This window comes from Hylobates moloch, unplaced genomic scaffold (genome assembly GCF_009828535.3).
Source record: "Hylobates moloch isolate HMO894 unplaced genomic scaffold, HMol_V3 SCAFFOLD_5, whole genome shotgun sequence".
NCBI lineage: Eukaryota > Metazoa > Chordata > Mammalia > Primates > Hylobatidae > Hylobates > Hylobates moloch.
This window is the reverse complement of record NW_026652280.1, coordinates 151,350,907-151,363,737: the sequence shown is the minus strand read 5'-3', so window position 1 is coordinate 151,363,737 and position 12,831 is coordinate 151,350,907. Positions and strand designations below refer to the sequence as shown.

Below are 12,831 nucleotides of genomic sequence, written 5' to 3'. Positions count from 1 at the left end.
AGAGGTATATCTATAGAAAGTGTGCTTGGAATTACAAATAACCCACTTACAGTCTTTGTGCAACTATGTCTGATCTCCCCACCTAGAGGGGAAGCTCCAATAGGGCAAAGGTGCTTAAACTTGACCATGCATCAGAACCACATGCAGGGCTTGGTGAAAAACTGATAGGTCCCTTAACAGAGCTTCTGATTCAGTTAGGTGTCACATTCGCATTTTCTGTCAGGTTTCTGAGTGACCCTGAACACTGCCAGCTGAGAGGCTGTATTTGAACCTCCAGAGAAAGGCCTGCATCTTTCTTATTTGAATTGCCATGCATGCAACCAGTGTTCAATAAGTGCTTGTTAATGATGCTGATAAGTAAATACAAAGTCCTTCCCGTTTGTAGGCAAAGTTCACAGATTGTTATTCAAAGAAGTGATGTTAATAGTAACAATAATTACAACACCCATTTATTGCACATCTCTAACTGCCACAACAATTCTGAGAGCTGCATGCCATCATTCTCATTTTACAATTGAGGAAGTTGGGGCTGAAAAAGTTAAGAAAGTGATTTACTCAAGATTCTATGGCTTATAAATGGCAAGCTCGGTTTCAGCCAGGTCTGTCTGATAACAAATCCTCAGGAGGAGAAAAGCAAGCTCTCTGAGATCTGTCAGCGAGAGTGCCAAGCACAGAAACAACAATTAGAAATGCAATACGTGCTCTTTCGACACCATGGCAACAATAGTTAAGGAAACCCATTGTGTTTTAAGAAGGTAAACAGCTAACACCTTCTATAACCACATCTCTTTCTTTCCGTGGAATACTATAACATTTTGAAAAGGTTTCACATTGTATACATTTAGAGGAATAGAAATTTTGTGGAAAGAACAGTTGTGAAGCTAATGAAATACACTAATATTATCAATAAACCATCACAGGAAATAACTGTTTTTAAATTTGGTGGAAATGTTGAAATGTACATGTCTTCCACACCATATTCTGTGAATATCAAAAGCAATATTTTTTTCCGAAGATGACAGTAAAATCTTCTCTCTCTTCAATTCCTAACAGTTTCTAGCTCATACAATGTGTTCAATAAATATGTGTTGAATGAATGAATAAACAAACAATTGAAATATGCTGTTGGAAAGTCTCAGGGCCTTTTCCTCAATAATTTATAAGTTTTCTTAGGAGTCATTGTGACCTGCCTTCCTATCTTTTCAAACTACCTCAAATACATAAATCAAAACTTTGGAAAGAAAGTAATTTTTCTAAAATGAGGGGAAGTGGAAGATGTCACTCAAAGAGAAAGCCTGAAAAGATAGGGAATTACTGGACTTAATGAAACAAGAAGGTCAGTGGAAAGCAAACCAAAACTTACCAGTCCTGATCTTAAGAGATGACGCCTTATCCTTGTATTGTTAAAATACCCAGCCAGGTGTTTATCCATAAGGCTATTATATGCAGCAAGTAACCTAAAATACAAAAATAAAACCAATAAGGTTTTACAAGGGGTTGTTTGATAACCAAGGCAATTCTTTACTTTTTCCCCAAATAGTGGAAAATCATTCACTCATGCAGCCTGCCAGTCATTCATGTATGTATTTAATAAACACGTATTGAGTCCCTACTCTTTTCTAAGTCTTATGATAAGACCTAGAAAATCGTCCTGATTTCAATTATTCCACAGACAAGTATGGAAATCACACATCAACAAGTAAAGTGGATGGGGAAAGTACAACAATAGAAATATGCAAAAAGTCATGGCAGCACAGAGAAGGAGGCCGCCAGCTCCAGTTGTCAAAAAGGGCTTCACATAGGAGGCCTGATGGGAAAGTAAGGGCTCCTTCAGCAGATTCTTCCAGCCTCTCATGACATACCCTAAACTCTAGTAACTCAAACTTACCTGCTGTCTCTCATGTTCAGAATACAACGTGGTCTCCCAACTGTGAAGGCCCTTCCTTCACCTGCCAGCCAGCAGATAATATCTGTGGTGTATAAGCATCTCTTCTCTTAGGAAACATTCTTTGATATATCCTGGTGTGCTGTGTTGCCTTCCACTCCCGCTCCCCATCTCTTACCCCATAAGACCCTGAGTTACTGTCTCATCACATAATATGTAATTGTTTATTTCTTGGTGTCCTCTGCTAGATTTGAAGGCCAGGCCAGGATAGAGCATTATTCTTGGTATCCCTACTGATGTTATTTGTCATGTATCGAAATAATAATGTGCTCAGTAAATAAAGATATGATTTTGTTTGGGACTTATTTTTATTCTTATAAGTTCCTAACTAAATTTAAGCTCAGTATTTTGAAGTGTTAACTTCCTCATATATATCTAGCCATTTGCATTAATTTCACATCCAGCACCAAAACAATAATTCATAGATCATTTTTGATTTTTTAGGGTCTTTTATTTTAAGAGTTAAAAGAGGATAAATTGGTTTGTTGATTATATGCTATATCTTAGTAAATTGTCAATCTAAGTCTGTATGTCAAAGTTGAGCACTATTTCCTGTTTCAATCTATCCTTCATTAATTATTCAGTAACTTACAAAAACATGCACGCACATATGTATGTATACATGGTGCATGCACATACACATTCATACATAGACATATACATACATGTTAGTATATACAGTAGTCCTCCCTTATCCACAGGGAATACATTCCAAGACCCCCAGTGGATGCCTGAAACCGTGGACAGTACCAAATCCTATGTATACTAGGTTTTTTTCAATCTGATATCCAACACGGCTGGTAAGTGACTAAAGGGTGGGTGGCATATACTGCGTGGATACCCAGGAAAAAGGGATGATTCACATCCTGTGCAGGACAGAGCAGGACAGCATAGGATCTGACAACACTACTCAGAACAGCATGCAATTTAAAACTTATAAATTATTTCTGGAATTTTCCCATTTAATATTTTTGGACTGTGGCTGACCACAGGTCATTGAAACCACTGGAAGTGAAATCACGGATAAGAGGGGACTACTGTGTGTGTGTGTGTGTGTGTGTGTGTGTGTGTGTATACTTATATACACAGAGAGAGAGAGAAAGACAAAGAGGAAGATAGAGGCAGAGTCAGGGAGAGGCAGAGAAAGAAAGAGAACAAGAAAGCTTAAAGATAGTCCAAACACAAAGCTGTCTTTAAAAAAATGCATACCCTATTACTGGCAACAAAGTTTTATAATCTATACATTTTATGAACCGCTAATCCTTAATTCATTCTAAGATCAGAGCAGGGGCTCATAGAGTCAAGTAAATATCATTAGCAACAATTTTATTTAACAGTGTGTACTCCTTAATTATATGGAGATGATATGGGTGACTTCTTCATGCCTCTTTTCTCCTTAACAGCCCATCGCAGGAAAGTTCCATGCTGCCAAACAGTAAGAAAAGTTTAATTTCATCCTCAAAAGAGACTGAAAAGCAGTTACAAAGCTTAGAAACCAAGGTGCCACATGAGGGTTGCAGACATATGAACAACTGCAAAAGCCATTATTTCACTAGGTTTATGTAAAAAGACAACCCAAGAGCTTCAGTAAGGCACATAGAAAACCAGCTCCGGATAACGCTTTGAAACCATCTTTTAAATGAACTGTCTTGGTGTCCTATAGTTCATCAAAGGTTTTCTGTCTCCAAAAGGTCAACATTGTATACCTTACCCTTTCTAAATCTCAGAATATCTTTTCAGCTCCTCATTTCAGAAAGGTGAGCAGGTGTCTCTCAGTCCTAACAATCGTGATTCCACAGTTCACAGATTCTTAAGATAAATCATTAGAGTGATATCATATATAGTCTTTTGTCTGTTTTTCAGGCTCAAGTTTTTTCTTAAAAAAATCAATAATTTTGGAATAGCTGGGAGTGCTAAAACCCCCATTAAATTAAGTGGGGGTCAAAAAGTTGGGATCACATAAACCTCAACTTCCCTATTGACTGATAAATTACCCCTTCCTTAATTCAGGCTCTGTAACTTCTTTAATATTTACATCCTAATAACAATTGCTTAGCCAGCTTTGACAGCACCTAATTTTAATTCTGCTCTCTCAAGCTTCTGCTAACAAATGTGTGCACGATGCCTGTCCAGGCTTACAAATCGTTGAGCAGGTCCAGTTGGGTTGAAACCTTTTTACACATCACCTTTTCCTATTTAGGAATAAATGTGGGTTCTTGCTTGGGATACCCTTTGTAAGCAACTCCTTCCACAGCTATCATCATATGACTAGCTTGGTAGGACAGCTGAATAATAACCGGCTCAGTTATTTCCTTTTTAGACAATGCCGGAATTTTTTTTAACTGAAACTTTACATTACTAAATTGTTTGATATCAAGGAATTGCTCTAAAGTAAATTATATACAGATTTGGGAAGATGGTCAGTGCAAGCATTTCCACTGCATACATATACATGTGACCATCTTTCTGACCATCAAGACTCCTTTCCAGGGAGATGGTCAAATGCTGCGTGGGTCGGTGTCAGCTACACTGTGGTCTGGCTGATCCTCCCTGTTCTGGTCCTTTTCACCTGTACTTGATATGGGCTTGTAGCCCACCTTTGCATTTACCCAATTACAAGAGCTCACTGACCAACACAAACTCAGGTTAGTAGAGCTTTTCTGAAATTCCACCCTTTCCTCTGCATTCAGTGCCACTTACTCCCTTCACTTTTCTTTTCTTTTTTTTTTTTCTTGCTTATGGCATAACCCTGGGCTGAATAAGGTCACCTTGCTCTGGGCTCGGTGATTGTGTTGCAGCTTGTATGTTACGCTCTGCATCCAGTGTCAACACTAGACTTCCTGGTCGTGCTGCCTCAGGCCTGTGATCCTCCACTGCACCCTGTTCATCGATTCCAGGGCATTGTGACCATATTACTCGCAGGCTATGTTGTCATGCCAAGACCCACAACTCACTGGCCAGACCAGTCTAATACGTTTGTTTCTTCATGTGATGAACAAAAACCCATTCCCTGGTCACTAGGTGGGGAAAAACCCACTTCCTGGCTCAGTGCACTGGGGAAAACAGTCTCCCAGAAAACAGAGCAACCTTGTCTCCATGCTGGTTCCTGTTTGCCTCACTTCAGTGCACACACCACATCCTTCAGGGCCTGAAGTTTGGAGGAGCCAAAGCTGAGTGACCGGGGTGCAACCTTCCCAGCCGCGGCCTTTCAGCACTTGACCCTCTAACCCTTGCCTCCCACCATGTAATATATAAATGTGGCTCTGTAGTGAAGTCAGTGATTCGTAACAATCCCTTCTCCTGATCCCAAAGAGAGATAGTCTACCATATAAAAATCCCAGCTAAAAGGAAAAGCACTATAATAGCTTTTTTAAATCACAAAACTCTTATTGTTTAATGACTAACTTTAGGTTATTCCGTAAGGCACTGGGGACACAGAGATGGCACAGACACTGCCCTCATGGAGCTCCCAATCTAGTGGAGAGATACACATATACATACTGTGTGCGCACTTGTGTGTGTGTGTCTGTGTCTGGGTGTGTATGTGAGAGAGAGAGGGAGAGAGAGAAAGAGAGAGGGAGAGAGAGAGAGGAGAAAGAGAGAGAGAGAGTTCTTCCTGTATCATAAGCTAATTCATTACCAAGTATCTCCACGTCAGGCACTGAATGCTAAGCTGGGGAAGGAGTGTAATATCCATATTCCATTTTGCAGATTACATAGTCTCATCGAGTTGTTTTAGACCCATATAATGTGAACAATATCTAACTATTACAGCTCTTTTATCTTACTAAAGTGGAAAAGCTCCAAAACAAGATTACTGCTTAATGTGAGTCAGTTTTAGGAAAACCTAAGGCAATATTTCTTTATGGATCACATTGATAATGTCATTTCTTCTGGCCTGAAGCACCCTGTAACTCTACCCTCATCTGTCCCTACACTACCCATCCCCACACTGTCTACATTACCTTGGGGGATGAAAAGAGATAGAGAAATGCCAACTCTAGCTTCCTTTCAATTCTGGCTCCACCATTACTGGCTCCATAACTGTGAACAAGTGACGCTCTGCCTTAATTTTTCTGCCTTTCAAAAACACTAGTATACGAACACAGTTCAGCCAATTCTTTGTCAATTTATTATAAGACCGCCTTTTCTCCAATTTCAAATAACATGTTCCTCATTTCCATTTGAAACCTCATTAAAATGACCTTTACCATCTGTATTTCCACCAACATTCTGTTTATTATTATCTATGTATTCTCTAAGAAGATGGAGGTTTTCTCTCGTTTCTGAGTGCTCACAAGAATCATCTTTAAAAATTGCCTCATGGCAATCTAGGCTATTTCTAGCATGCGCAGCAGAGCCCTTCCAGCCTCCACCCGTTATTTAGTTCCAAAGCCACTTCCACATTTTTAGATATGTGTATCCTACTGTTAGTACCAATTTCTCTTAATTTCTTTGGGGCTGCTCTAACAGAATACCATAGCCTAGGTGGCTTAAACAAACACTATTTTTGGAGGCTGGAAGTCTAAGCTCAGGGTACCAACATGTTTACGTTCTTGAAGAAGACCCTCTCCCTTGTTTACAGATGACAATCTTCTCATCGTGTCCTCATATGGGAGAGAAGAGAGAGAGAAGCAAGCTCTCTTGTGTCTCTTCTTATAAGGGCACCAATCCCTCATGATCTAATTACCTCCCAAAGGCCTCATCTCCAAATACTATCACACTGGGGATTAGGGTTTCAACATATGAATTTTGGGGAGACACAGACATGCAGTCCATAACAGAAGATATGATCGTCCCCATTTTGTAGATGAGAAAAACAAGCCTTAGTTTAAATCACTTGCCAAAGATCATATAACCTAAGGCTTATTCCTGCTAATATGTAACAAATCCTGGTGAACACCACTCATCAGGTCTTGCTAATGTGAGGACTGCAATATGCTAAGTATAATGATAGAAAAATGTGAATGGCGAAATATTCACAGAGAAATATAATCCACCCAATTCTCCACTACAGAGATAGAAACCTTTTAAATAAAAATTCTTACAGACTTATATTAACAAATACATAACTTTCCTTCATGATTTTAGCAGAAAAGCAATGTGCTGAAGTCTTAAATTCAGCTAATCTCTTAAATATATATTCCTGCACCCTGCTTTGCACCAAAAATTTCCTCAAAAGCATACTTGTTTGAGGAGATATTAAAAATAATTTTGGTTCAAGCAGGTTAGTTTTATTTAACCCAAATTGTTACTTATTCCATCTGAATTAATAAAGTGTTCATTAGTTTCCTAGTGCTGCTGTAACAAATTACCACATACTAGTAGCTTAAAACAATACAAATCTATTATCTTATAGCTCTGGAGATCAGAAGACAGAAACAACTCAAATTAAGGTGGTATTCTTTCTGCAGGATCTAAAGGAGAATTCAGTTATTTTTCCTTTCAATATTCTGGAGGCTGCCCACATGCCTTGGGTCCAGGGCCCTTTCCATTGCCAAATGCAGCCGTGGCTGATCAACTATTTCTCACAATGATATCTCTCTGGTTCTGGCTCTTCTGCCTCCCTCTTCCCCATTTAGGGGCCTTTGTGATTACATGGGGCCCACCCACATTGATCCAGGATAATTTCCTTATTTTGGGTCAGATGATTTACAATATTAATTCCATCTGCAACTTTTATTTCTCCTTTTCATGTAAAGTAACAGATCCACATGCTCCGAAGGCTAAAATATGGACATCTTTGAGGGCCATTCTCCTATGTTCTTCAAGGTCTCTCCCATAAGCCTGATGCCAGGAGCAGAAACATGGGACACTGAATGTGATGGTGATTGGACTGTGTCTTAGCCCATTTGATGCTGCTGTAACAGAATACCACAGAATGGGTAATTTATTAAAAAATAGAAATTTATTTCTCACAGTACTGGAGGCTGAGAAGTTCAAGATCAAGATGCCATCATCTGGTGAGGGCCTTCTCCCTTCTCATTGTGTCATTGAAAGTTTCCCCAGTTACTTCACTTTTTTTCTGTATCATGACTAAAAATCAGAGTGCCTTGACTGCTTTATGACCCAACCAGCTGTAGGTTTTGCCCAGCAGGCCTGAACTCAAACTGAAGACTTGAACATTCCCAGGCACTGAAAAAGTTATCTGGGTTTCCTAGAAAGAAACTGGCCCGGGCTGTGAACCAAATTTCCTAAAATTTCATATAATCTCCATATACCCTGGCCCCCTCACCATGGACACACCTAGATAGCACATCCCTTTTCTCTCACTGTTCATTGTGAGAATATGCTGCAGCACCCTCCATCTAGGTTTCCTTAATAAATGCTTCGGACTGATCACCTTGGTGTTTAGTGTTTCTTTCTTTGGAATCCCAACTGGCCCCATCACAAGATGTTTTGAGGCCCTCCCTTGTGGGAATTCCCCTACCACCACTTTTGAAACAACTCCATCACAAAATAGTCATCACATGGCAGAAGGTGGAAGAGCAAGAGAGCACACCCATTCCCATGACCCCTTGCCCTCGACTTGAGGTCCAATTCTAATTCTACCCCTTATAAGATACATGAGCCTCAATAATTCAATCTTCTTTACCTAGCCATTATCCATCAAGTAAAATGCTAGGACTCCTCGCTGAAGTGAACATCTTAGTTTACTGGTCTGGAAATATATTTGCTTAAAGCTTCATCATTTTGGAAATATAGAAATTCACATGTGGAAATAACCACATAGAATCTGGCAAACTCCCTCATTTTACATTCAGGAAGCTGAGGTTCTAAAAGTAGGAAGGGTTCATCAATAAATCAATAAAGAACATGCCAAAATGTCACAGGAGTTGCCATAAAATTGTACCTATCTCTTTCCTAGAGTCCTTGTCTCACCATCTTCCACCAGAATTTCTTTCACCCATGTTTAATCACTCTCTTCGGACTCATGTAAGATTCTCTTCCTGTACACCCTCCTACAAGGTGTTGTATGGAGCCATGCACACAGTAAACTGTCACAAACTCAGCCAAGATCTGTTGAGTGAATGTACAAATCAGTTAATGGAAATGAAGCATATTGGTCCAATTCCTTGACATATATCCTTTTTTAAAATCCACATGTGAGAATAATCACCTTTCTTTTCTGCTTCTGGACAATAAATAGAAGTAGTCTAAGGCAGAAGCATGTTTTACGTATTTTGGCTTTTTGAGTGATCATACTAACAACTTTGTTTTTGTCATTTGTTTTTTCTTGTGTTTGAAAAATGGTGCCTTTGTGGCATGCTACATATTGCATTAGAAAAAACTATAGTTCCCAGGGAGGCAGAAAAAATATGTCCTTTTGAAGAAACTTGATGAAAGACAAATATAGAACAATTGACATGAGGGTCAATTATTTTATATTCCTATATAAGAAAACTCTGCCAACTACAATTACACCAAGAGTCTCTACAGCCTGTCACTTTATGGGGGTGATTAAAATGATATCATATAAATGATTTTATATTACATTCTTCATTCTTTTTTATTTGCATCCAAACCTGCCAGATCTCAGCAATTATGCTAAATATTGATTTACAATCTTTCTCAGCTTATTCTAACAATGAAGCCAGATGAGAACCATAATATTATTTTATTTATAGCCTTAATATGATGGTTTGAAGTGACTAGTAAAAACAAGACTGGTCTCCAACTGTGCTGACCGCTGGCAAGATAGTTTTGCAGTGTTCACAGATGAGGCAATGGGGAAGAAGTGAATGGGAGTCAGTAGGCCTGAGACACACTAAGTTTGACCAGTTGCATATGAGACATGGTATATGCTTTCATATACCGTGAATTCTTCTCTTTATAATGTTACATCTTTGAACAGAAAAAAATTGTAGCAGCTTGAAAAATATGCATTAATAGAAAAATTCAAACCAAGGGAGATAATGAGGCTGTTCAGAGGAAAGGTGACCAGGATGGAAACTTCTGGAAACTAAGAATTTTTATCACTAGCATTTATTGAGTACTTTCTTAAATTTTTGTAGTGCGTAAACACTCTGTATATCATACTCAATCTTGTGAATTAGCATTATCTTCCCTCTTCAAAGATGAGTAAACAGATGTAGAATGGTTAGATAACTAGTCCATAACTAGTTAAAAGCAGATCCAGGATTCAAACCAGGATTGTTCTGCTTTAACCATAAAACTGAATGTTCTCTATGAGGTATTCCTCCTCCTTCTGCTCTTCCTTTTCCCCTCCATTTCCCAATTCCTTGTCCTCCTTTCCCATCTTAGCTAATTTGAGGAAAGCAATTCTCGGATTTGTTCAAAACACATGCTGAAATGCAGTTTTGGGTACAAGATGTTTATTAGTGATCAACACCTGTGAAAGGAAAAGAGAGGAAGCAGCATTGAGCAGAGGGAGAAGTCATCGTACACAGACCAAACAAACCCTTGGCCAACCTATCGGGAACTCTGTAATAAGTAGTGCTTCTCTGTCAATGAACAATCAACAAACACCTAATAGGTGGGTTCTACCAGCAATTGTACATTTGGAAAAAAAAATGCTGCTGTGTAGGCTATATTTTCTAAATATATTATTGAATATATTATACAAGGAAAAAAATCAAAATTGTACTAAAGAGCTTCATTCAATGCCTGTCATTTTTTCCCACTAAAGATTAGGTTAATTTCCTAATAGCTGGTTCTTTTAAAAAGTCATGCTGTTTCTAACCATTTTTGAGATCATCTTATCTTACCAGTGTGTTGTTCACTTACCCCCACCCTCTGAAATACCCAGTTTTAAATCTTCTATTGACACTTGTACTCTATGAGTTTCAACGAATTGTTTACTCACTATGAAGCTCAATTTCCTCATCTGTAAACGGGGAAAATAATTGTGCCTTATATCATAGAACTTCTGTTAAGCATTAGTATGATAATGCAAGTAGAGAGCTTAGCGCAGTGCATGACACTGTTAGCTGCTATTGTGTTATTAGCAGTGCTTTATTCTTAAATGAACCACATATACATTTGCCTGTGCTCTGAAAGGAAAATAAACCATGGTTTAGAATCATAGAAGAAGTGCAGTAAGGAGACTTGGGAGCGGGGGATGATTTAAACAATCAGGAAGGAAATGAAGTCTGAGCCAGTAGAAGAGAACGGAATAAGTGCCTGGCCATTTGAGGGGCAGGTGCGGGGACTTACAAGAGGCTTGCTCCGGGAAGAGGGATTACCATATGCAAAGGTCCAGGGGTAAGAGAGCACTATGGTGCCTATCTTTACACTGTCCTCCTGCTAGAAGCACCTCCTGCTACTGTCTCCACCCCTGTTGCACAGGCGCATGTGTGTGTGTGTGTGTGTGTGTGCCTGTGCACACGCATGCACAGTTCCAAAATTCCCCGTTGGAAAAACAGAAGACACCCACTGTCTTTTAAAGGCCAGAGGGTAAAACTTAGAGAAGGGTAGTTAGTCAGCATGCCTACTGCCAGATACAAAGGAGATTAGAATAGTTATTTCGTGCAATAAACACAAAGTGCTTATTATGTGCCTGGCCTCATACTATCCCAAGGTTACAAAACTGCACAGCTGCATAAGCACAGTCCCTGCCCTGAAGGGACAATCCAACCAATGAAAGAATGGCAGTGCAGTATGGTGTGCTACAATCACAACAGCAACTGTGTATTGTGTGCAGCATGCACAATCTCACTTAATCTGCACAACATCCTATGTATCAGATTATTATCCCATTTCACAAATAAGTAAATTATACTCATACAAGAAGGGTATCCAAGAAGAACTGAAATCTGAAATGGGTCCTAAATGACAAGTCAAGTGTTGAGGGAAGAAGTAAAACTTGGGTGGGTAATTGTGGGGACAGAAGTACTGTCTGGATTCATTCTAAGAGGTAGGGAAATCATACACAAAGTCTCAGAGAGAGAGATTACAAGTTTCTGTCACCCAAATAGGAATTTGTTGATTATTTATGCTATGGCTTGGCTGTGTCCCCACCCAAATCTCATCTTGAATTGTAATTCCCATAATCCCCATGTGTCATGGGAGGGACCCAGTGGGAGATAATTTAATCGTGGGGTTACCCTCATGCTACTCATGCTATTCTTGTGATAGTGAGTGAATTCTCATGAGATCTGATGGCTTTATAAGGGGCTTTCCCTTTTGCCCGGCACTTCTCCTTCCCACCACCATGTGAGGAAGGACATGTTTGCTTCCCCTTCCACCATTATTGCAAGTTTCCTGAGACCTTACCAGGAACCTCTTTAAACTTCCTTCCTTTGTAAATTACCCATTCTAAGGTAATTCTTTATAGTAGTGTGAGAACAGACTAATACAATTTAACATAAAATTAATATAATAAAAGGGAATTGAGTTTACAGTATTATTAAACTGTAAATTGTTGATTAAGGCAGTTACCATTATGTGTCAAATATACTTTAGAGGGCTGTGTTGGCTTGGAAATCTGATCACTCTTTATTTACATTTGATCTTGGAACACAGTCTTTTATAGATATGAATAGCCTACTTAAACTCTTTAAACTACCATCCATTGATTATAAGAAGGCTCAGTATACATGTGTGCATACATTCAGACATGTAAGTGTATATATATATATATATATATATATATATACATAAATACTTTTACACATGTATGTATAATTTTCAGTTATTTTCTAGTCTTTGGGTATTTCCACAAATGCTTATGAATGGTACCTAATGGCTGTCAGTGATTTCCACTAGTTTTCTGTGATGCAAGTCATAGGATCTGCTTATCTGAATCAAACTTGGCAAATTAAAAAAAAACTCTCACATATTCTTTTCAATGCGAATAGTACTATTTTAATGTACAATGGGAAAATGTTCAGAAATGATCCCACAGAGTGAGGTACTACGAGAAA

At 38.8% G+C, this 12,831-nt stretch overlaps 1 protein-coding gene across 3 annotated transcripts in view; it reads right to left on the bottom strand.

Annotated features, from left to right (window-relative positions):
- The window catches only part of ERICH3 (glutamate rich 3), a 105,761-nt gene that overhangs the window by 80,101 nt on the left and 12,829 nt on the right, over positions 1-12,831 (bottom strand). For 2 of the 3 annotated variants that reach the window (XM_032155572.2, XM_032155573.2), the window contains exon 2: positions 1,364-1,457. In XM_032155572.2, the coding sequence (XP_032011463.1) occupies positions 1,364-1,457 (94 nt within the window). Of the gene's footprint in view, positions 1-1,363; positions 1,458-2,610; positions 2,672-12,831 lie in introns of those variants that run through there. The other variant, XM_058439664.1, reaches the window with a different exon arrangement.